At 33.2% G+C, this 27,499-nt stretch overlaps 1 protein-coding gene across 1 annotated transcript in view; it reads left to right on the top strand.

Moving 5' to 3' along the window:
* LOC149551669 (vacuolar-sorting receptor 1-like) overlaps nucleotides 1–9,804 on the top strand; it is a 66,044-nt gene extending 56,240 nt beyond the window's left edge. The window contains exons 3-8 of the mRNA XM_089790121.1: nucleotides 8,090–8,329; nucleotides 8,796–8,884; nucleotides 9,017–9,086; nucleotides 9,173–9,256; nucleotides 9,463–9,539; nucleotides 9,655–9,804. Of these exons, the coding sequence (XP_089646247.1) occupies nucleotides 8,090–8,329; nucleotides 8,796–8,884; nucleotides 9,017–9,086; nucleotides 9,173–9,256; nucleotides 9,463–9,539; nucleotides 9,655–9,804 (710 nt within the window). The remainder of the gene's footprint in view (nucleotides 1–8,089; nucleotides 8,330–8,795; nucleotides 8,885–9,016; nucleotides 9,087–9,172; nucleotides 9,257–9,462; nucleotides 9,540–9,654) is intronic.
* Nucleotides 9,805–27,499: the final 17,695 nt, after the last annotated feature.

Below are 27,499 nucleotides of genomic sequence, written 5' to 3'. Positions count from 1 at the left end.
AATAACTATAACACTAACCATGACATAAACTCCAACCCCATAAATCCTAATCCCTATTTCTAATCCTAACTCAAACACTAAACCCTAACTCTTACCATAATCATAATCTTAAACAATATCATAACCTAAAAGTCTTAAATTCAACCCTATCCCTAATCATGAAATAAATCTAAACCCTTTTCCCAACTATAACAATAAACCATTATCCTAATCAAAACCTTAACTCTAGTTTCAACCATATCTTAATCCTGATCCTATATGTACTAAAATTAATACTAACTAATAAATCTTGATCCTAAACCTAACAATAATAATTTAACAATGAAACAAACCCTAACACTAATCATAAAATTATTTAAACCTAATCTCAAAGTCTCAAACCTAATTTTAATGCTCACTATTAACCCTAAATCTAATCAAAACCCAAACTATGACCATAATATTAACCATGATGTAAACCATAACCATAAGGATTATCGTCATCTGAAACCCTATAGTTTAATCTTTACATAACCCTAAATTTGTATCTTAATGACAATACCAACAATCATGTAAACCTTTATCCTAAATCTTAATCATAACCCTTAACAATGCCATAATCCAAATCGTAAACTGAACCCTAATCCTAACCAAAGTACAAGGCTCAAACCTTTTCCTAACCCTTACCCTAACCCTAAAATATTATTCTTATAAAAACCATATCCATAACCCTAACTCTAACCATTATATAAGCCCAAAACATAGCCATAATCCTACTTCGAAATCCTAATCCATATCCTAATCCTAAAACCTAACTCCATCTAAATATTTAGTATGATATTAACCTCATTTCTAACAATGATCCTCATCCTTAACCGTACTTCATAATTGTAATCCTTACCATAATAAAAACCCTATAATCATAATATTACTTATGATGTAAACACTAATCATAATGATCATAATTATCAACACCAAATCATGACCCATATTTACAATTGATAGTAAACCTAACCATGAACTAGATATTCAAATCTAACCTTAACCATAATATTTATCATGATGTAAACACCAATGCTAATGATAATCCTAACCATCAACCCCAAATCCTAATCCTAGCAATGACTCTAACTGGATAAAACCTAAGGACAATACTAAACATGATGTAGACCCTTTCTCAACCCATAATATTAACCCTAAATGCTAAATCTTAATCCTAACCATTACCTAAACCCCAAAACTTATCAAGACTCTAAATTTATAATCATTACTCTATCCTATATCCTAAAACCTAATCCAGACCCTAGCACTTACCTCAATTTTTATAATGAACCTTATGAAAACTTTAAACCTAATGCTAACCATGACCATGATATATAAACCTTAACCTATAATGTTAACCCTAATAAGAATAATTTACTCAATTTTTATGCACATCATCTCTGCTACTAGCAAGTATATAACATGTATATAAAATACACCAAGATGTATCAAGGAGTTTAATTTTTTTCATCATTCAACTTTATTAAAATTAAATCTCAAAAAATTTCAATGCCTTGATACATCTAAATGTATATTATATATAGGCTATATAATTTCTATTCTATATTCCATATAAGAAACAAGATCCCCAAGAGTATCTAAGGTGTATGATGTACACATCCACATATTTACCAGACACACCATAACTACATATTATATTATACATTACAAGTATACTATGAGTTGAACAACACATATTCCTTTACAATGTTAAGGTGGGAATGCCAATATTTAAATCTCTACATCTAAAAATTTGTGGGTGCTTGGTTTTTCTATAGTAGATTCAACTATAGAGTAAAATAACTCTTGTAGTCAATGTTATACAAGCTTTTAAAGAATTTTGAGATATTTTCTTAAGGGTATGTTTTGTAGTCACTTCTATATTTACTAGATAAATTTAAAATTAATTTTTTACAAAGTGATCATTATTTATTTTTACCTACTCACCCTCTTTTTGCATATTAGGTCACTATGGTTCTTATCATTATATGTTAAACCATCTCTCATGTTCCTATTGCCAACTTGATTATCCATGTAGACCTCCTCCATCTCCCATCAAAAACCCTATGCTAATCTATCGAGTATAATATTTATGACCTCTTTTTGTGCTAAGACCCATGTTTATAGGTATGTGCCCCTTTCATGGTACCCTATCTCTTCCATGGTGGTTTTCATCTAGGAGGTGATAGATAATGAATTTTTTTCGTATGATAATGAAACAATCTTCTTGTTTTGTTTATGAAGTCCATCACTACTTGATTAAAATCACTCAATCTTTACAATTGATTCCCTCTAGCGCACAATAAGATGAAGATATATTCATGTATTAGAGGTTTATTTGTTTTTGTATTTTTATTTATTTTAATGACACAAAAGTTTTTCTTGAGGTTGGTGATATTTAAGAGGCACGCATCCTCCCTCTCTTGTTTCATCATCTATCTTTCTCTTTTAACCCTCTTAAGGAATCAATTGAAGTGTCCCCTTGTTTGGATACAATTGGATTTCCCCTTACAAATTGGGTGTAAATATTCCTATGAAATGATTAGAAATACCTTTTGTCATTTTCTATGGGTGGATGTGATACTTCTACCTTCTCCTACACCTTCTTTCCTTATATCCTAGTAGATATTAATTTGTCTAAATATCTCCCAAGTAAATAAACTTATAGTTGAATGTCCATCCTTGGACCTAATTGGTTGATTTTGAGGGAATTCATTTTTTGAATAGATTTTTTTTCTATAAATCATTTGATCTTTGGTATTTCTTTTGGTTCTCATAATTCTACTTGTTCTTGGTGGACTAATTCTCTAAACGACTAACAGTACAATATTCCTATATAAATCAAGTTATATAGAGGCTTTTGAGCCCTCCACACTTGCTTTGACTATATTTCAATCTCACTTTTCCACTTCAGATCATGTTGGCACTAAGAATAATTTTATTATTTCTCTAGTTGTTGACTATTGGACTAAATTTATTAGAACCAATAAAGTTATTGTTTCTAATGATCATGTTTGTAATATTATGACTCTCTTGATGTTTCTTTGATATTTTATCAAGTTAGGTTGAATCTATTACTTTCAATAATGTTATTGTTCTTAAAGATGAATATGCTATGCCCATATAGTGTTTCTACTATCCTGCCATCTTCTATTTATGATGTATCCTTAGTTCAAGCTTTTGAAGGGGTTTCTTGTTCCCCTTAACCCAAGTCTTTGGATTTCAAAGACAATAACCCTAGTTGGACATTAGGAGAAAGAAGAAATAAATATGTGAAAGTGCCTAAGTTTGTTTCAAACGTTGTCTAATCTTAACTATGGTTACCTCCTAGATAACTTTGTTGTTTTTCTTATAATAGGCTTTGGATTCTATAAAAGCCTCACTTACCTTAACAAAAATATATCAATATTTATCTACATGAATTTAATTTTATAATTATGATTGGTGGTCAAAGTGAAATTATTATCATGAAAATGCTTTCTTTGGAAGTTAGGTTTATACATTGACTTATAATACCTAATATCAAGATGATATGATGGATTTTAAAAAGAATATTATATTAGTTATTTTTGTGATTATGTAATAATCTTTAATTAGTGTAGTAGTTTGTGGTCGATGTTTGTCACATCCCAATATGGTAGTCCTTTATTTTATGCATTACATTTTTTAAACTATTATGTCATTGTTGATAGAAGGTCAAGATTTTGCATGAATAATACTTTTTATATAGTAACAATACTAAGACATGGGATAAGGTAAGATTGTGGTATTTTAAAGTGTAATACTAGTGTAATGGTTGTGTGTGTGTAAGAACATGTTTAGTTATTGTGTTGTATGGAAATATGCCAATGTATTGTGGTACCTATGATACCAAGGTAAATTGAATATACATAAATCTTAGGTCCTTTACTTTCCCTATAAATATATTTTTTGATATGTATACAAAAATTGAGTGGTGTTGGGAATTTGTGCCAATTTCCTCTATGTTCACCATGACCATCATACTCATCATATTCTTAAGGATGGCCATTATGAAGTAGATGAAATGATAACCCAAGAATTTTCCAATTAGAATTATTAATAAATACATAATTGAGTTGTAGCTTATTTTAGAAGGGAGAATGGATGGATGGTTTTTGATATAAAAGTAGCCAAAACTAGGGGGCTAGCCCTTCACAACAGTGGTGAAACAACCAGCAAATCAAGGTAAATTGGATATAGATAAATCTTAGGTCCTTTAATTTCCCTATAAATATATTTTTGGATATGTATACAAAAATTGAGCGGTGTTGGGAATTTGTGCCAATTTCCTCTATGTTGACCATGACCATCATACTCATCATATTTTTAAGGATGGCCATTATGAAGTATATGCAATGATAACCCAAGAATTTTCCAATTAGAATTATTAATAAATACAAATTTGAGTTGTAGCTTATTTTAGAAGGGAGAATGGATGGATAGTTTTTGATATAAAAGCAGCCAAAACTAGGGGGTTGGCCCTTTACAAAAATGGTGAAACAACCAATAGATCACCAGTAGACAGCCACATAGACCCCCTAACGATTTACATCAAAAACATAAGTATCTGTTTAAAACAAATGATCAATTGTATATTGTTTTTGATGTTACACAAAATGTCCTATCTTTACTAGTCAATGTATGTCAAGCTCACTCGAGTGATGAAGATAGTTTTCTATGTCTGTCGAGCATTTCAGTGTTTGCTAAGTTTAGAAGATAGTGTCTACCAAGTTCACTCAAGTGTCGAAGAGAAGTACGCAAAATTTAAGTGTTCACCGAAATCACTCGGGCAACAAAGGAAAGTTGGATGGAACCAATGTTAACCTAACTCACTTAGTTACCAAAGGAAGTTTACGAAGATGCAATGTTAACTGAGTTCACTTGGTTAACATAAGAAAATCATTTTTAGTGATAGTATCTATCGAGTAGGGTCATCTAACAAAGGATTTTCTTGTTTTGTCATATTGAGTTTAATGGATTTGTTTGTTGGTTCTAGCCAACTGAGGAGATCAATATTAATTATTTTTATTTGTATTTAAGCTAACTTGATAATGTATATGATGTAAGTATAAGGTCAAGTTGAGGATTGAATGTTTGGAAAAAGTGTGGAAGAGAAGAAGATGCTTAGAGGAAGTGAATTGGAAGGTTAAGTAGAATATCTTGTTAGGTGGCAAAGATTAATCTGATTAGGAAGGATCAAGTATTTGAGATAGAATTGAGATCTGAAATCGGCAATACAATTGCATCAACAATCAAGTCATATCATTGTTACTCTCTAACCATTGTCACAGTGTATCAAATCTCTTAACCGAGTTGGCTTAACAACTATTTGCCAAATCCTCTAACAAGGTGATGTTTCTATATTGAAGTGTCTAAATATCTCTAACAAGGCCACTCCCAACAGGGTGATTAAATCCTCTAATAGGGTCACACATAACAATGTGTTTTGTAACCTTTAACAGAGTTGCCTCCTAGCAGGGTTCACTTTAGAAGAGTGAAAAATAGTAACTAGTTGCAATTGGTGATTTTTCTCAAATTGGGTTTCCACGTTAAATCTTGGTGTCACTTGTGTTCATGTTATTTCTTTTATGTGTATGCAACTAAGTTAATTAAGGTTAATCATAGTTAATATCTTAAGATCAACATGTTCAGTATTTTCCAAGTAACAATTGTTATTATAGTGCTTGCCAAGTTACAACATATTGTTAGTGTTAACCAAGTAACAACAGTTTTAGTAGAGTTTATGTTTTGTATTGACATTTGAGGGACTTGGGATTTATTTTAGTGGTAACTGATTCACCCCTCCCCTCCCAGTTACTCCTCTTATATTTTCAACAATATCAACATAATAGTAATTAATAGTACTAGAGTTCCTACTCTTAAAAGAAACAAAGTTTAACAAGTTAACGAAAGACATGTAGGTGGTCATCACATTGTACCATCTATAGTCAATATCCAAGTTCAACAAAAATAAAACCATCACCAGAGGCTAGAGAGAAAAACCAATCCACTAACTGGCATCTTTTTTCTTTCCTTTCCCAACTAGGAGGACTTTGGCCCAGTCTTCAGCGAGGAAGTTGTAGAGCAGCTTTGAGTCTTCCTTCCCAAGGCCCTCCTCCTCCAACTTGTGAGCCAGAAGTTGAGAAAGGAAACCACTTGGGTCACCTTTAGAGCGAACTTTGAGAAGAGGGTGAAGTCCTCCTCTAGTGCATTACACCTGTCCTTTAGCTCCTAGAAGTCTTTATGAGTAACAACCCCATCCTTTGAAATACCTAGGTTTAGAGCCCTACTGCAATTCACTGGAGAATTCCTTTCGTCTTGCACATCCAAATTGTTAGTGGGGGGCCTAAGAGCTTCTAGTCCATATTTCCTTCTAGGGGAGGAGATAGTGTTCGAGGAGGCTTTATCAGGTTTGGGATTATCTTTGTTATCAACAGAAGGCATGGTGATGGTAGTAGAAATATGCATGGGGTATTGGGAGGGGTCCTTGGTAGGGTTCTCCACCTCAAGATCCCAGGTGCTATCGACTGTGTCATCTCACTGCTCCACCTCTTTATCTGTCTCATTCTTTCCCTTCTCCTGATCATCCCTCAAGATCTTATCACTCTCCTCTGAATTGGTGTCTTCCTCCTCCTCATAAGAGTGACTAGCCTTTTGTTTGTATCTACCTCAGGTCTTATCTATTCTTCTTGACCTTGTTCTTCTCCCACATATTTCATCATCTGAATCCCCAATTTCCACCTCCACCCTCTTATCCATTTTAATATTTTTATTGGCAGCCAACTCCAAGGCTAGGGTTTTGTTTTTCCTACCCTTAATTGGGGTTTGGCTTGGTGAGGGTTGAGGAGTAGGGGCATAGCTACACCTCACAAACTCCAGACGAAGGGGCGCCCCAGAGGAAGGAGATTATCACAGAAGGAGGGCAAAGGGTCAGGTGGAACTAAAAAAGATGAAACATGAGGCCTTGGTATAAAATAGTGAAATTAGCCCCTTTCTTTTTTTCTCCCTAACATCCATCACAGTCTCTTTGAGGTCATGCATGGTAGAATGGATGGATAGTTAATTGACAAGTTTATTGGTTTTAATATGCTATATGACTTTCCTTGTATGACATGTATTCTTTATTTTCTATTTTAATGAAAAAGTTAATCAAATAATTATGAGTCAACAAAGGAACTATTTGGATTTGTTAATTTGAGATTTTTATTTTTTTTAATAAAATTAAGAATTTAATGGTCATAGTTTAAATGAAGATCCACAAATTTTAATTGATTAAAAATAACCAAATTATAATTATAAATTAAGAAACATAAATATAATTTTTAACTTGATATAAATAAAAAATTTAAGCATAAACATATTTATTAAATAAAATTATTGTAACATAAATAATATAGCTTACAAGTAAATAATATATCAAATATATTAATATGCATATATCTTAAATGTCTGTTTTAAACTAAATTTATCTTTATTATCAAATATTATATTTTATTGTCTTTTTGATAGGTTAATATTATATATTATTTTCATTTATTAATGATTATTAAATATAAGATAAAAACAAGTATTAAATTTAACACATTTCACCACTTTCTTTTATTGTAAAATGTTTATAGATGTTATTAAATCAGATAAAGTATAACATAATTCTCCTACCATTTACTGTTTTTGTAATTTATTAATCAGTACCCATCATATGAGCAGATGTAGAACTTTTTCTTTTTCTTTTTCTTGTTTTCATTAGTTTGTCTACTATCAGATCTATAGAATGGACAAAAACTAACATCTCATTTTATAATGTCACACACATATGTATAAGTACATTAAAGGTGCATTCTCTTAAACTACTTTAAAGACAGATGTATGAAAGTATTTTTAGCCCTGTCTTCAATGCTTTTGACATGCTTGATCATGTGGCACTGCATTTTATTCTTTTTATTTTATTTCAATGGTATACTACTACATTTTTTTCTCTTTGCTTGATTTTAAGACTGACTATTCTATTTATTTTATCTGAATTGAGCCTTCTGCCATTCCATTGCAGATTGCCATGTCGCTTTGAAAGTCTGGAATGCTCAGAAAGCTGGGGCAGCGGCTGTCCTTGTTGCTGATGACAAGAAAGAACCCCTGATAACTATGGATTCGCCTGATGAACAGGATATCACTATTCCCTCTGTACTCATCGAGAAGTATTTAGGTGACAAACTGAAACGCGCTATTAGTAAGGGGTACATGGTCAATATTGATTTGTACTGGAGAGATTTTGTTCCACACACAGATGAACGTGTGGAATATGAGTTGTGGATAAATGACAATCATAACTATGTCACTGATCTCAATACTAGGTGTCATATGACCGGGGAGAAATAGGTACCCATTTTCTGTTTTCCTTCAATTTGTATCAGCTGAAGGTCTTGAATGACTGTTTTAATGGAATTCTCAGTTGTGCTTCTGAAATCATTGTGTAAAGATTTTTATATCAATGTTTTGGATCACACTTCTGATTCATCATATCAGATGCAATATTCACTTTATTTGTTTCTTTCATTCTAATGATATATCATATAGTGTAATCGAAAATGTTGATTAAAAATCTTTACACAACTGATTACAAATACAACTGAAAAATTCTTATAGATTGTGGAAACTTACTCAGTAATGTTTCAATAGAAATAGGTGTTAATAGAAATAGGTGTTAAGAAAATGTTTAGATGATGTTCTCTTCATTGTCATAAACTGGTTTTTGGCAGGTTTGGACGGCAAGAAGATTGAAAAATGCATGGGAGATCCAAATGCAGATGTAGAAAACTTTGTTCTGGAAGCCGAGCAAGAGGCACAGGTTAGTTTACGAGTTAATCTATTTGTTGTGAAAAGTTCTATTCAGTTGCAAGAGTACAATTATTTGTGAAACATTTGTCAAAATTGGCTATCAATTATTATCCTAATTTCTCTTTTTCTGTGGATTTCTTAGATCAGATGGGGATCTCCTGGTGCTGTCACAATAATACCCAGCCTTTGTATCAATGACAAGCAATATAGAGGTTGAAATTATTATTTTAAGTATGCTATTTCTGTTCTTGGATATACACGAGTATAATTGTGAGATGCTCACATGTTCTCCCTGCAGGAACACTTGATAGAGGAAGTATCTTGAAAGCAATTTGTTCTGGTTTTGAGGAAACCATTAGACTTGCAATCTGCTCCAATGATGGTGAGATTCAGTTTAATTAGCTGGGTAGAGAAAGGCCTTAGAGATTATGCATTTTCAGATGTCTGAAAGTCTCTGTTTGGGCTAAGATGAGATACTTCATAGTGCAATTATATATTTGTGGCATAGCCTAGACAATTTTTTAATGAAGTAGGTAGATGGATATGAATTATTGTTATATCAAGAATCTTAATGTTTTTATAAATCAGACATGAAAACAGCTGAATGTTTGTTAAACAATGGCGGATGTTGGGAAGATAAAAAGGCAAATCTGACAGCCTGCGAGGTACAGAGGACTTTTGTTTTGCTTAGATGAAAGAGGAAAAAAAAATTCCCTCTGCAAATGCGCTCTATTGTTTTTTAAGATCCATGCTAAAGGACATGAACTTTCATTGTTGTAGGATACTTCCCGAGGAAGGGTATGCAAGTGTCCTTTGGTTGAAGGTGTTCAATTACAGGGAGATGGTTATACCTACTGTGATGTTCCCAGTTTTGGAGTTCAAAAGTTAAGCTTGCTAACTGTGGATAAACAAGGTCGTTCAAGTGTGTAGTTGGAATCGGATCAGAAGTTTAATTAATGTTGAAGACAATTACTCATTCTATATTTATGTGTGCCTCCAATTTGTGTGTTCCTGAGTTAATTTTGGGAGTTGTAGATAAGAAAAGTCATTGAAGTGTTTCATTGGATTAGAGATTGAGTTTTTGTTGGAGATGACATTGGATATCTATATATGTGCTAGTGTGATTTCATTAAATTTAAACAATGTTAGTTGAAGTGAAAAACTAGATTAAACATGTGTGAGTAATTAACTATAAAGTTTACTATATGAATGTTATAGGTATCTTCGATAGATATTAAATAAGTCTTGGCTTTGTGTTTATTCAATAAAAGTGGTGTTTCTTTGAAGTTCATATAACATAATCATTTATTTTTGTTAAATAGAATGAAATTTTTTTGTTGACTGATATTTTGATTTTATTTATTTCCATTTACTTTGTTCATAATATTAAGAGTAGGATTCGATGTAAAAGCATGAAAGCTTTTTGTGAATCAGTTCTTGTAGTATAGGAGTAGGAAATGATTAAGCTTGTTGTGAAACATAAATATCTTGGTTAGACATCAAATAAGTCTCAATTTTGTATTTTATTCAATTTCATGATTATGTGAGTATGTTTTTGAATTAAAAAGCAGCCAAAACAAGGAGGTTGGCCCATAAAACTGACAAACTGGTAAACCACCTGCAGATTACCACCAACCAAAATTACCCCCTCCCACTTTTAACACAAAAATATTGTTCGAAAGCACAACGATAAAAGTATCAACAGGCATTAAACAACTACTGCCTATACTAGAACTACTAAAACAAAGGAAGCATAAAAACAAAGGCACTACCGCCTTAAACCCAGCAAAGTTCAACAACCAACAGAAAAAATATATAGAGAGAGAGCTGAGGGGAAAGGGCCTTAAGGCTTCTTGGCATCCTCCCCCCTCGGGAGGATTTTAGCCCAGTCTTTGCAAGGAAGTCGAATAGCATCCTAGAGTTCTCATTGGTTAGATCACCCTCCTGGTCCTATAGCAGATGTAATGTGGTAGTAGCAGCATGTGTCACCTTGATAGTAAATTTATTCAGGAGATGCATTCTTTCTTCCAGGGCATAAATTCTCTCCCACGGCTCATTTTCAGCCATCTTCCATACCTCCTCAGTGACCTCCTGCTTGTTGTAACGGTAGCTATCCACCTGCTCCTTAGTGACATCCTACACAATCAGGGGGTTAGGTATAACATTATCTTTGGAAGAACCCCTTGCAAGAGAGGATATCATAATAGGGGAGTGCACTCTATCCATAATATCAGGGAATTAGTCCCAATTTAGGTCCACACATCCCAACCCAATGGTGGTCGAAACATGCATCATCTCTTTCCTCCCTTTAATCACATCTTCCGTGCCAAACCTTGAAGAATCAGAAACCTACACTTCCTCCTCCTCCATATTCCCCCCACCAAAATTTGAAGCCTTTTGTTTAATCCTTTGTTTAGGGTGGCCCATCTCCTCTAAATTTGAATCCTCCTCCTGCAAGGGCCCAGATCGCAGCTTCCTTTTAGCATTAGATTTCGCAATCCTCCCTGACCTCCTCCTACCACCTCTCCCCTCATCCTTTGATTCCTCTGATTTCTTCTCTTTACCTTTTTTAGACTTCCCTTTTTTACCCAGGGAGGAGAGCTTCAACTCAACAAGTGACCCACTGGGCAAAGGGTATGGGGTAGGGGCTCTGGGGCCCATGATCCTAAGGGGTATTTGTTGGGGATGGAGGTTGGGGGGAATAGGGATATCAATCTCAACAATCCTGGGGGGGGGGACCAAAGTAAGGTAGAATTGACAGAGACTGAACATCAACCCTTGATGCAGAATGGTATAATTAACTCCCTCATTTTTTTCTTAACATCAGCAACCGTATCAACTAAATCATGTAGTAGAAAGAATGAAATGGAAATAAAATCAATAGAAAAAATGGTTTAGAAGAGGGAAATGATAATAATAACAAACACCATACCTCCCTTCCAGAGTTACAAACTTTATCAACATCAAACAAACTTCATTCTAAGGCTCTGGGAGCTTCTCCCTCATAAACCCTCCTTTGTGGCAAATAGGTTTCTCCCCCTCTAGGAAGAAATGATTCAAACTCACTTCATTAGCCACCCTTGTAACTTTTTGCCATTTCCTTCCCCTCATAGCAAGTCTCGTCCCCAGAAAGATGACTTCCTCTGAGATATGAAACAAGATACCATTGATCATAACTCTTCGATCCTCCCAAGAATTGACAAACTACAGGGAAAAATTCTCATCATACCTATTCAGTGCCTTCATGAATGGTATAAATCCTCCCTCCTTTAGCATGTACCAAACCAATAGCTTCCTAGCACTCTCCTCTATCATAGAAGTCTCTCACAGAAGATCACCCCCCATCTCTACAATTTTCCCTAAAACTCTCTCCTTCTCCCAAACCCAGAGGCAATTACTTAGAATACAATCACACTTAGGCGCAAATATAGTGGGCCTTAAGCATACATAAAGGCCTTTATTGTTAATAATAGCTACATTCCATCTAGAGATAATTGTTATGTTTCGACCACCTCTATCCCTACTCCAATCTTTTCCATCATTCCCAATACACCGAAACCATTCAAAATTTGAACTTTTTCTCATCGCAACATACAAGGACACACACAAAAAAATTATTAAAAATTTGCTCATCTCAAACTTTGATATTCTTACCTTTTTGGACCATGCGAATTTATTATCACAAGTACCTTTTCTGCCACCCCTTGCCATCTATCCATAATGACTATGTCCCTTTTGCCTACTCAGCAACAAGTCACTATAATTTAAAAGGATCCTCCAACTAGACTTTGTCATGCTTAATTTCTTTATTCACTAAATCTCTTACCAAGTTTGGTAAGGCATTAAATTCCCTCCAACATCATAGGTCCTTCACATTTAGACCTAAAGTTTCCATTCCATCAACCACCCCATTTCCCTCCTAAAAAATATGATGCAATTCAAATCTTTTTAAAATAATTAATAAGTGTTTGATGTCTTCTACAATACGTTTAATTTTCCACCCTTCCTTCATGATGCATTTTGTAGTCTCAATAATTATTTTTGAGTCAGCTTCAATCTCCACGTTTTCCCATCCAACACTGATCACCATTTTCAAACCTCAGAATAGAGCCATAGCTTCAATAATATTGTTGGACACTTTACCCAGATGTCTAGTATAGGCCAAGAGCATCCTACCCTCGTTGTCTCTGACTATACCTCCACCAATTGATCCCTCCTTTCTAGTAGCACCATCAAAGTTGAGCTTAACCTAGTTCTCTCTCAGGGGTTTCCATTATGTCCTTTCCCTTGCCATCAAATTGGAATTATCAATCTCCATGATCCCCTCTTCCAAACTCTAGCACTTGGCAATCCTAATTTCTAGCTAATTAGGGAGGTCGCTAATTTCCTCCACCTGCAGCACTTCATATTTTTGACCAAAAGTTTGCAAATCTTGTTCACAATGACCTCCTCACTTCTTTCTTCATCCCTAAATGCTCTATTATCTCTCTTCTTCTAGATACCCCAGTAGAAATGGCGGGGGAGGATTACCTTCCGCATACAGACAAGGAGGGGGTGGGTAAAAGGGCCTTTCCAATTCTCAACAAATTGTTGAATTCCCCTATTAAACACCCAAATCAAATCCAGTTTCTGTAATAGCCTCCCCCAAACATTAGAAGCATAATTACAATCAAGGAACATATCGGTAATATTCTTCTTTTCTTTCTTACACAAATAGCATCTGTTGGATAATTGGAATCCCCTTTTCATGAGATTATCAATAGTGAGGATTTTCCCATGAATGGTGATCCACCATTCATAATATGTTGTTTTGTTGTAGTTATATAGTTTATTAATCTTTTGTTAAGTAGATTGCAAGTTTCTTTTGAATGGTGTTTTTATCATTTATTTCATTCTTATTTAATTATTATCATGGTATCAAAGTGACATTGTGTATATTTTTTCATAGGTGTACCTCATGAAGGTGAAAGCTTCTTGAGAGAATTCTCATAGTATAAGAGTACAATATGATAAAGTTTCTTGTGACTTAATAGATATAGTTTGCAAAGATGTTTATTTTTGTGATAAATATAATCTCCAAATTCAAGGCTTGACAAATTCACCAGCATATTGACATAAAATCCTATTTTTTTGATAAATATAATCTCCCAATTCAAGCCTTGCACAAATTCATCAATATTTTGACATAAGATCCTTCATCTCCAATTGCCAAATGTACCTAGTCAAATCATCTATAACAAAAAGTCTCCCTATTCTAGATAGAATAGGAAATTGAAAAGCTAAAAGGTGATTCAAAACATATTTTTAGATGGTAACAAGGTAAATATATTGTTGTAATGTAAAAAAATAAGGTCCACTACCTTGTGTGGGAAATCTAGGATATTTAGACCTGTTTTTCTTTTAAAAAATTAGGAAGAAAAATAACCCATCGAGATTAAAAGGACACAAGTTTTGAGTGGGTATGAGGGTTTTCCTTACCTATATGGATCACTAATTTTTTTAAATAGTAAAGGGTAGATAAAAAGATGCAAGGATGGTTGAGGAAACAATGGACTGAATAAATGAATTCTAAAGCCAGATTTGAGAATCTAACACAAAGATTAACATGCACATAAAATTGTAAAATGAAATCTCTCTTAGGGATGACCTAGAGTGTAGGAATTACTAGAGTCATTCCTTCTTATGGGAATCACCCTTGTACTACCAAAAATTGATGAAAAATATCCAAGATTTATAGCAGCTTATTAGACCTTCTTGAAGCTAAATTTGAAATTATACCACCTGCCACCTACACACACAAACATGGGTAATTTTTTTTATGGAGAATGGGTTTTCTTAGTCAAACCCTATTTAGGAATTAACTTTGAAATTGAATTGAAATTTCATAAAAGGAAAGGAAGAATATGTTGTCAATGGAAAAGGCTTGATAGGTGTCTTAAAATGAGATCACAATTGTTGATAAAATAACATGACTGAACAAAGGGTGCAAAATGGAAGATATGCTTGCATGATGATTTCTAAGCTTTGCATGAAGATATGAATGCTTGGATATACTATAATGGCCCTTGAATATTTGATTATTTGAATGGTTAATAGGGCTTCTTGGCTTCATTAATTCATGGAACTCAAAATTTGAGAGGCAAAGTTTATTTTATACCTCTCGAGGCCATTTTGGGTATTAAAATTGGAGGAGGCCAACAAAGATTCAAAATGCTACCCAAAATAATAATATCTTTCTCTAATTCAAACTGGGGCTAACTTAGCCTACAAGGGGATCCTCCTGATGTAAAGGACAACTTGGGTCACCCCATATGGTGCAAGTTTTCCTTTATGAGGCAAAAAAGGGTCAAATTTTAATTAGGAGTGAATGTAATGCAGTACATTAGGTTACTAGTTAGAACACTCTAAATGATAACTATGTAGGGACTCTAGTGGAGTGTACTCACTTGAGTCATACTATCACAAGCTATATAGGGGTATGGTCACACAAATCCCTATGGTGACCTCATATCATGTCCTTGCACCAACTTCTATAGAATAGTGGAGACCATATAGACACTACACCCTTATGTTGACTCCCTTAGGATGCTCAATGGTCATATATGTATATAGATCACTTATCTTACGTTAAGTTTTATCGCCTGTATGTTTAAATTTGTTTTAAAAAATTTAGAACCTCCTCACATTACCTTGTTGGATACTTTCAAGCCAGGGTACCTATAAGCATACACTCCACTTCGCTAACCTACCTACCCTTCTTATACATGATGAGCTCCACAAGGTAATGCAAGTTCCCAACCCAATCCCCAAATGAATAAATACTCAATTGGCCTAAATCTAGGAGTTCAAATCTCGCAAGACCCTACCATAGTTGCACACACATGCTTTTGGGTGGGCACAACCAACTCCATATCAAATAATGATAAAGCCATATGTAAGAGTTTGATTTGAGAAATGCAATCAAAGGATCCAAGTAAGAAAATACACTTAATCGGCCATCTTGCCAGGATTACAGATTTTCCAACAAATCCAAAAGCCACAAAGTGAAAACATGGGACAAATGGAAACATGGAGAAAAATCCATTTCCATCATCCAAACTTATGCCACAAAATTCCAACTCAAATTTGAGTAACACACAAAACGAGGCATGACAAAAAATGCCCAAAAGCCAAACACCTCAGGATTTGATAAAATAAAAAACCCAATTCTGAAATATACAAAAGCTCCCAAAAATACAGTAAAATCCTATTACAAGCACACACAAAATTTGATAGAATAACCATACAAACTTACATTTTAAAATCCAACCTCACATAAATAAACATACCCAACCAACTAACCTATGAAATTGCATGAAAATGGAGGGGAACACCCAATCATTTACCAATCAATTACATACAAATAATAAAAAAGTAAAAAAAATGAAATGTTAAATCCCTACCTCTCACAAAAGCTTGAAACAAGAGATGCAAGAAATAAATGGATAAAACTCTAAAATAATGAAAGTCTCAACAAAGATGGAAAATCACGCCATGAATCCAATGAGCCTTTCAACAATCCGATGAGCCCCTAAAATTAACAAATCAATAACATCCTCAAAGAGAATTTTGGAGAAAATTCTCCAATTTCACAACTCAACAAATGAAAAGTGAGCGTAAAAACTCTCTTTTTGCCTAATATAAACACTCTTGGTCACTTATAAATGAGAATATTAGATAACTTAATAGACTAATTTTGGCTCATTTTCCAATTTAAATGAGATAACTTAATATTTTTAGAATCCAACTATAAAAAATTAGCCACTAAATATAATTAATTAATTAATTAATTAAAAATCTCCAATATTCAATTAAATCAATATTTTAAATAATATATTTTTTCAACAACTGTGGAACCCTAAATGCACAGACAAGTTCACATGTCTAATTACATAATGCAATATGAATCCAAATTTAACATAATAACTCAAGGATTAATGATAATAATAATATAGATATGTTGCCCACACGGGGATAACATTTTCTTAACATGAATGATCCAGGTCACTATCTCTTGGTGCCACTATTGAGGATATACCTATACACACTCAGATCTTGTAATCAGGGTGAATACACTTGATACCTATCTAGTAAACAAAAAAATAACAAGTGCAGATGCTCAATATATAAATAGCTAAAGCACAAACACACACATAGTCACTTTGAAGGAGAATGGGATACCATGTAGATCTCGTAAGCAACTACATCTTTGTTCCCACTTTGTACTAGCGCCAACATACAACAATGCATAGAAGTGGTGTAGTACAACATAAAAAGTTATAATCACATTATATAACATTTAAAAAATCATTCTTAGTGATATGAGCATATATCTACTAAAGGTAAAAGATAGATATCCACAACATAAAATTGCATTGGTAATGAATCCAATAACATCCATCTAATAAAATATAAATCATAGCCCAAGTTTAGATACAAAATTAACCAAGTATCATCATAAAGCATCACATCATATCACTAGCATCATTGTGCATATACGACCAAACTGAATAATAACATAATCTAGCACCTAGTAGCTATGAATTTGCTAATCAAATATTGTGTAGTCATCAAAGCATCTCAACATGCAAATAAGAAAAGTAACTACAATCAAAGTGGGTTTGGGGTCAAAATAATCATGGAATAGAATGCAAACATGGGACTGTGACTGTCAAACAAGAATCACCTGGGTCTCTCCCAAAAGATAAAAATAATAGGAAAACTAGTTATAGGGGTAAAAGTGTTGTAGTCTCCTGATAATGTTCATAACCAAAGTTGAATTTTAGAAATAGATTTGCTAGGAAAGCACTCTCTCCAACGTCACACATTTCTTTTTTTTCTATTACAATTGCAAAATTTAAATTTACTGGATATATCTTGCTAGCTAGGAGCAGTTGATTGTTCATTTTATCGTACCTAATATGATGATAGTTCTATAGGAATTTGAAATCAACCCAGCTACTCAACAACTAGACCAATGAATTTCAGTGACAAAGGCATAAAATTTGTGATTGAAGTCCTTAAGAAAAGAGATTCAGACAATGAATAATTTGAGAGGGTATTGGAAAAAAGGGAGAAAAGGAGAAGATGTGATCATGACCACGATAGTGAAAATAAAAATTATGGACATATTGGAATGAATTCAAAGAAATATAATAGAAAGTCTACAAAAGGTTCTGATCAGAGGAATGAGATTGATGGAGCTACCAAACACAATGATATATATTATATATGATGCAGAGGGAAAATACAAGAACAGAGATATGGAAAAGAATCTTTTGATCATAGAACTGGTAAGCATCATACCTTTGTAAAAAGTCAAGATGATACAGAGCCTAGAAGGATTGAGACAATGGGAGAAAGAAGTATTGGGGTAGAGATGTTGAGGGTGATAAGAAAGAAGCATGAGGAAGACAGTAATAAAAATGATTGTTAAGTCAATAATTATAAAAAAACATAATAGTCAGAGAATGTTTGCACAAGCATGCAAACTCCTTGAGATATTATTTTGTACAATTTTTTGGTATATTTACATGAGCCTGCAAGATTTTATTTTTTCTATATTTCAAAATAGATTTCTATTTGTAAATTGGCCAAACAATATTTTTGGGCTTGCCATTTTGAAAATAATTAGAAGGTTGTTTGATTAATATCAACAATGTACTTCACTTGAAACTTCATTTTTACCTTAAATGCATCATGTAGCGAGAAATTTTATTTGAAAAGTGTATGGGCCACTCATTTTTTGGTGGTATTATTTCTTAAGTTATTCAAAGTTAACTTCTTATTGTTTCATTGTGAAATAGAATGTACCTAAAATGAAACAGTGAATTTGTCAAGGTTTTGTGTCAAACTACTTGTTACTTGTTACATATAATTTCTTAAAGTAGTTAACTATTACCTAAATATGTCTAAGGTGTCTTCACACTGGAGGGATACTTTGTTTAGGTCAGGCTACCTACATACCCATATCCATGGGATCAATACCCTTGGACTAATCACTCTAACAAATATGTAGTTATGGTTTCTAATTGTTTTGATGTAGATGTATTCCTATAACCACTGGTGAACTTTACTCACCTAATACAACTCTTTGCCATCATACACCCAATCAAGCGAACCATACATTTTTCTATAATTACAATACTATAATACCCCGGTGAAACCTTTGTGTTGTAGTTTATAATTAATCTAAGGTTAACCTATATATGTCCTAACTCACTCCTTATATAGTTATGTTTAAAAGCTTGTCACAATAATCAATGTGACAAAAGCTTGTTTAAAAGCACATATTCATTTTATTAAATGTAAGGTTGATTATCTAAACATCCATACATGTATAAGCATGGTAAGTTACTTGAAATTTCATGAGATCAATCTTTAAGGTACCTAGAATGTCCTCATTTCCTCTTGCTACTCTCAAGGCAAGTCCATCTTCATTGCTCACAAGCAATTCATCATACAGGTACATCCAGGAATGTCCTCATCACCTACTGCATAAAATGAATCCAATATTACAAAATTCCCCCTAAGAAATAATAGTTCAAATGAAATAAACACATAAAAAATGAGAGAGAAAAAGAGGAATCTACTTACCAATAGGTGTTGCCATTGCATCTGTGGTCTTTCTGCCTGTTGAGTGAGTTTTATTGTTTTTATGTTGTATCAAGATCTCTCTATTTATATACATACATACATACATACATACACACAGACAAACATATATATACATATGTATATATATGTATATACATAAATACATACATGCATGCATATACAGAGATCACAAGGGCACGAAAATGAGATGTAGAGATCACAAGGGCACAGCAATGAAATCCTAGATCTCCACTCATCTCCACCAACGTTCAGAACTCTCCACCCTCTTTCATGTGTAGCACTCCATAATCAATCAAAATAAATGGAGAACGATTAATGTCTAATTTCTTTTCTTTTTTGTTTATAATCCATAATCCACAATCCATAATATCTCTCTGTATATATACATACATACATACATAGACACACAAATATGTGTGAGTATGTATGTATGTATGTATACATATACATATGTATGTATATACATAAATACATACATGAAAACAACAATGTACTTTCTAAGAGTTTACAATTGTTCAACAAAATTAATGTTTTACAAGAAAATGTTGTAGTACAAAAATTACTGACATGAGAGGTCCGCAAGTGAGGATGTTGACCAATCTTGAAAACTTGAATGCTAAAATTTATTTTGGTAAGGATATTATGGGAGCCACTAGATAGAATTCAGGAAAGTGTTGTGGTAGGTACTATGACATTGGAAACACCAATTAAATTGGTCTAGTTGTTGATTAACTGGGTTGATTACTTCATTATTATATGATCCAATGATAATGTTAGTTATTATTTTGACATACATGAAAACATTATTATCATTCATTATTATTATATATATAGAAAGTGTTGTTGAAATAGTACAAAAATTTCTTGACATGAGAGATATGCAAGTGAGGGTGTTGACCAATCTTGAAAACTTAAATTGCTGAAATGAAAGCTATCGATTATCAAACACCTATGCCAAATTTGCAACACCATGTGAAGTTGATTTTATATAAGGTAGAGGTAGATATTAATAATTTTGATAATCAAAATTTAAGGCATGAGAGTGAAGGAAAAGGAGTGGCTTTAGAAAGAGATTGCACGGTAGAAACAACATCTAGACAACATTGAGGATATTATGGGAGCCTCATGATTATGGCATTTACACAGAAGTAGAACTTGCTTCTTCAACTCCTTACACAAAACTCTTCACTAAAGTTATTCTTCTAGCAATGAGAATAGCTGCTACAAATTTTTGGGAGCATTCAAAGATGAACCATCTCAAACTATTTTGTCCTTGATTTTGGTGCCCCAACCAACAGCATGTACCTCTCAATGATTTGAATTTTCTACATGGTAAGGCATAATGTGCATGGTTCATCTTGTTCAGTGATCATACACAAATGGAGTTGAAGTTTATTATTTGACGAGTTTTAAGTTTGAGGAATATAAATGATTTGATGTTTCATTTTAGTGGGGACATTTATTTAGAAGGATTAGTTATTTACCTTTCACAAAAATAAAAAGTGTGAAGTGTAGAAAAAATTCTAATTCAATCCAAAATCAGGGAGATCACTTATTTATTGGTGTTCTTCTACTTCACGATATCAAACTATGTGCATTATAATGACAAACGATATTTTCTTTGTCAAAGAGAAAAAAGACAAATTTCTTGAACACGCGATTCTACCAAAAGAAAAACAAAAAAATAACAGCCAACACTACTTTAGATTAGCATACACAAATAGTACATCTATAGTAAAAGATTGAATAAAAAATTTAATCTAAAATTAATCTTACTAAAAAATATGAGTGAAAGCCCTCCTCAATGGATTCTTTGTACCATTTTAGTCCGATCATCAAAAATAGTTCACTGAGGAACTATTAATCTACAAGTAGTCAATCTAAAAAAAATGATTTTTAAAAATAATCAATAGTCAAGATCCAATTAAATGAAGAAATACCATGCACCCAAATAAATATAAATAAAATCAAAACCTAGAAATTGTAAACCTAACAAAGGGTGAAAAAAGAAAGCAACAGAGAAAAAATTATTTTAAGCTAATCATTGAAGAAACATGTCAAGTATAAAGATGTATTCTGTAAAATGTCGATCATGACAATGGTATAGTTGCCAGAGAGGCAAAAAAGAAAATGTGGTGAAGAAAAGCATAAAAATACAAAGGTATGATGTAGGAAGTAGGTGCCCAAAAAAAATGGCATCACCCTTACCCTCCATTGTTGTCATAAGGACTCCATGTAGACTGTCGTTGCATGATCAGTTTTGTAGCACCCATTTCTACGAATAATTTGACGAACAATCCATAAGATGGAAAACTATGTAAAGACTGAAATGCTCACAATTAAGCAAAATAAATGTGGATCTAAATACACAAAAAAGTTGAAGTATAATGAAGTATAAGAGGTAGGGGTTTTACATCGCAATTTACTTTCTGAAGCATAATGAAGACTATATTGTCAACTGTTATTTGATCTGTCTTTTAATGTATATTGAGGCTATAAAACAAAATATTGATATTCTTCCAACAAAAGAAAAGTAGAAAGGTTTTTAACTTCAAAAATCCCATTCCCAATCATTTTTTGCCATTCATATATTTTGAGAGGATATATTAAAAAATAAATTGTAGAAAGAAATTAGATGAACCTAGATTCGCACCAAGCCATGAAATATTGAGCATTAACAAAATACAAATCAGCTTCAAAATAATCCATATGCAAGGGTGACTATAGAAACTGGGTAAGAAGCCAGTATCCACAAAATGATATGTGAGGAATGAAAATAAATGCGAAGCTTCTTATCTAACAACACTTCTTAGTGACAACTCATCAATCGAGCAGTATAGACAAGACACGTGAACTATTTGATAGAATGCTACCATCATATTTATTAAAATTATTGTCTAAACTTTCATTCAAAAGTCAAACATTGGCAGGTTGGAACTAGAGGACATCATGCTTACGTGGAATGCAGAAAGCTTGCAAAGGCACCATAGTGAAGGGAGGCATGAATCATTTGTTGCAATGTGTCAATAGAGAGGTCATCCCATGAGATGGTTAAAAAGTGGAGTGATAATTACATAGAATACAATGACCACAGAATATGCACAATATGGAAGCATAGACAAGCACATGAAAAATTAGGCAAGAGGCCTTAAGAGATTGAAAATTTTGGAATTGATTGGTTTTATGAGTAATATTCATACAAAATATGGCTTGTAGAAATACCATATTGTAATATGGCTTGTAGAAATACCATGGAAAATTGTATCTAATCCTGCTAGATGAGAACAACTAATTGTTCATTTTATTGTACTTAATCTAATGACAGTTTTACAAGAATTTGTAATTAACCTAGCTAATCAGCAACTACACCCAATTTACTGGGTTATGGCTAGTTTCTTCCTAAAAATATCTGCTATGATGTGTTTTTGTCAAATTTCTTGCGAACTCTGCCCTTTTTTCCTGGTCTGCATTATTTTTGTGGAGGATCTTGAGGTAATTCACTTAGCACAAGTTGAGTGAGTTTTATTGTTTTATTATTTGGATTCTATAATATGTATGCAGTTGGATCACTTTTTCTGTTGTGCCAAGATGTAATAAGCACCTTAAAAAAGATCTCTAAAATTCATATATAGAAGGAAATATAAAGAGATACCTTTTTTAGAAGGAAAAAAAATGAAAATTTACATAGCCCTTGAAGGAAATGGCAAAGCTAGGGCATGGCAATGAAATCGTAGAGCAAGGGCACGACATGGAAACGAAAATGTAGAGCAAGAGCATGGAGATCACAAGGGCACGACATGGGAAAAAAATCATAGAGCAAGGGCATGAGAATGAAATCGTAGAGAAAGGGTACGGTAACGAAATGCAAAGATCACAAGGGCATGACAATCAAATCACGGAACAATGGCACGATAGTGAATTGGAAAGATCACAATGACACGACAACCAAATCACAGAGCAAGGGCACAGAAATGAGTTGTAGAGATCATAGAAATGAAATTACTAACCAAGGGCATGGTAATGGAATGCAAAGATCACAACAATGAAATGAAAAGATCATAACAACAAAGGGCATGGCAACGTTCATAGCTCTCCACCCTTGTTCAGAACTCTCAACCCTCTTTGTTGTGTAGTTTTCCACAATCAAAACAAATGGGGAATGATTTATGTTGTTTTTTCTTTTTTTTTGTTATAGTCATGGGGCATCACAATTACGATGCAAATGTCAGTATTGTGACAGTGTCAGGGACAATTGCAAAAACATAACATGAAAATCAACACAAATTACACTGTCATCACAAATTGTAACTTATACATTGAATGTGTCCATCATTTTGTCCTTCTACTCCTTTATTGATATTTCTAGAAACTTATCTTTAAATCCTTTCCTTTGATCGCATAAAAAACTCAATTCGTGCATTAAACACGCCAACTCATCAATCCTTATCATCCACAAGTTTTGACTAATCCAAAAATTTAACTATGTCGTCCTCAAACTTGATTCTTTTAGAAATTGTAACTTTTGTTGACACTCGACCATCATTGTATAGCTCGGTCACTAATATTCTATCTCGCTCGATTTCCACTAGCTCACTCAATCTTCATTGTGCTTGGTCGCTACTATACTTTGCTTCTTCATCTTTCTCGGCCATAACTATTACTCGGATAATATTATTTTCTCGGTTAACCTTCAATTTCCTTAATCTTCTACTTTAGATCCTTCATTGACCGGCCACATTTTACTAGAATATTCTTGTGTTTAAATCAACACGTCCATACTTCATATGATGATTGAATAATACATCATCTTGTCAAAGACTAATTGATCAAGTTCCCATTGTAATTCCCTCATACTTTCTCCTCTTCATTCAACAACTTTACTAGTTCATTTAGTCATCTCTCTTTTCAAATCCTCTTCATCAATCAATAGATATGGCACTCTACATTGTTTGTAAATGTCTCTCCAGTAAGTTGGACATCAATGACAACATAAAAATTGTTCCAATTGTAGGTTCCAACAATAAAGATATAGCATAATAAACAAATGTCACTCCACCAAGGAAAGTGGAGCCTTAGAAAAAGTTTTAAATGGATCCCCTTGCCCCACAAGTGTAAAGGCAAAGGAAAGGATGACTTATTACACACTCTAATTGAAAGATTTTTTGTAATAAACATATACTTCTGAGAATGAAAGACATTGTAAACGAGAAAGAAAATTCTTGTGCAAAACAAAGAAACTTCCTAGAAGGAATAACATTGTGTGATAAGAAATGCAAATCAACAAAGAGATATGGATTACTTGGAAGGATGAGAAAAGAGGAAATGTTTTCCCTAGGTGAAAAGACAAGGAAAGGAATCTATTATTTTTATCACAAGGGAAGATTAGAAAATAAAGTGTAGCACCATGCAAAAAAAAAGGCCCCCAATGAAGCAAGATATTGGGAACACATGGTGTGGAGCAACATAATAGGGATCACGTGGTGTGGAGCAACATAACAGTATCAATCTCAATTTTTTTAATTTTTAGATGAAGTTCACAATTTTTCTTAGGTAAGAAATGAGTAATCAAGTCTTAAAAGTAGTATGAATACTAATTTCTTAAGTTGAAAATCCTAAGCCTCCTCTCATGTGTTTCTAAGGAGAAGGATATATAGGAACTTGTTACATTTTTCAAAGATCTTGTCCACTAAATCCTAGTTGAGAAATTATGTTATTTCTAAATTCATGATATGTCTCAATTTAGAAGTTATAAGTCTTTCATCATGAGGCTTATGGATAGGTATTAGGTAGGGTGCATAGTAGGAGGATTTATCTCTATAGAGAGATACCTAATCATATCAACAACATCCACTTTAGAAGGTTGGGGAGAAATGTTCTCATCTATGTCTTCATCTTCACTTAATGGTATGCTATAAGATAGTTCAAGAATGGAATTCATAACATCGTAATGTCTCCAAATATATTAATAGTTATGATTAGATGTAAGAAAGGACAAAGGATATAGAGAACTATACTGAATGGTATGCTATAAGATAGATCATGAATGAAATGCATAACATCATAATATCTCCAAATATGTTAATAGTTATGATTAGATGTAAGAAAGGAAAGAGGATATAGAAAAGTGTGTAAAATAACATTCTTAATCTTTTGCTCAAAGGTACCTTTGTGAGGAGAGGGTTAACTAGTCTCTAATATGAAATTTATAGGAGTATCAATGGCGTCCTCATTGACAAAAGCTATCCCAAGGAAGATACAAGTGTGATTCATCAATGATACATCTATGGGAGATGTGTCATGTATATGTAACATAGGTAGAGTGTCCTTAAGTGGAGAAATATAATACTCATGCTTCTAGATAAGATGATATTTAGGAGAGGGACAAACATAACTCATCAGTACCTCATCCATTTAAAGGGAATGTCAATGAAATACATGTGAAATACATAGAAAGTAGGGTATCACTTGGAGAAATAGCCATGATATCATCCTTTTGCATTAAATGATCCTTGAAAGATGGGTACATTTTAGAAGATAGATCGTCATTTTAATTTATGTCTTATTCCATGGGAAGGAGATCATCAAAAGAAGTGGCTTTAGTGTCTTCTTGCATTAAAATTTCCTCAGGGGTAGGAGCTTCTCTAGGAGAGGGGTAAATGGATATAAGGGATGCTAAACCAAGATCACCTTTACTTAATATATGCTTCATGGTAATGATCTAATTAAAAATAAAATGAATTTTTTCCTTTTCTAAATAAATACATATTCCAAATTTTAAAATAAGAGATAACAAAGTACAACTATTAAGTCTTTTTACCATTGCAAGTATATGGATGCATCTAAATATGATATTATCATGCAAGAATAATTTTAAATCAAATTTGGATACTAAATCAGAAATGGAAATTTAAATAACTCAAGAAAATGTAAGGTGAAAATAGGGTTCACTAGATTGTATGGCCAAGCTATGAAACGTAGGCCTATTTTTGAGTCAATACATAAGGAGAGGGTGGGTGAGGGGGTGGGGGGGACACCCATTAGGGGGTGAACCTATAATAATGCATGTTACACTTTTCGGAGGAAGGAATTCATCATTTTGAGAAAGATGAAAAAAGTAATGGTTTTAATTGCAAGCGGCTTTCATTCAAAAGTCCTTTTTACTTATAATCTAAAGTCTTTGACTTCTAATCAAATGTCCCCTAAGCAAGGGGTTTTGATAAAAAGTGGGTTTCAATAGAAAGTGGGATTCTAATACAATTCAATTTAGGGGTTTCAATTGGAGCACGGATGTCGTAATGGAAAGAAAAATTGGGGCTAATCAAAGAAGGAGCCTATACGTGCAAAAGTGGGGCCTAAATAAGTATCTAATTACAAGTTATTATAATTTAGGACGGTATAACTACTAGTGATAATGTGTAGCTTGCATAATAAGGAGCTTCTCAAGAAATAATTTTCCATAAATGAGGACCATAATGATTTGGTCAAGTTACCACTTTCTATGGTCGAACCACCAAAAACATGGAATGCCCTTGTAACAAAAAGTCCATAGGAGAAAAAGAAATTATCAGCCTTTGGTAATTCACTAAATACCACAAGGAATACTCCTTACAACCCTTGAAAATTCTATAACTTTCCTTGAGTTTCCAAATATTGATATACATATTAATGAAAGACTCAATTCTAACACACATGATACCCTTGGCCTTTTGAGTAATCCCCAACATGACCAATTGAACCAATGAGAGTTATAGAAGATTTCCTAGAATGATCACAACACAATCAACATTCCTTGAAATAATCCTGGGATCATATAAAGTCATTAGGAGCCCTCAATTTTTAATGGATGGTGTAGGTCTCAAGATCAACTAAATTCTCTCAAATGTCCCTACCTTAAAAATAGTTGCTTCATTATGTGTCAGATATTAGCATTAAAATTTAAAACTCTAGATGGATTGATTAAGTCTAAATC

The sequence above is a fragment of the Cupressus sempervirens genome, chromosome 6 (assembly GCF_028749045.1).
Source record: "Cupressus sempervirens isolate cs-2001-9-10 chromosome 6, ASM2874904v1, whole genome shotgun sequence".
Taxonomy (NCBI): domain Eukaryota; kingdom Viridiplantae; phylum Streptophyta; class Pinopsida; order Cupressales; family Cupressaceae; genus Cupressus; species Cupressus sempervirens.
Note: the sequence above shows the minus strand (reverse complement) of the source record. Positions and strands in the feature narration are given on the sequence as shown.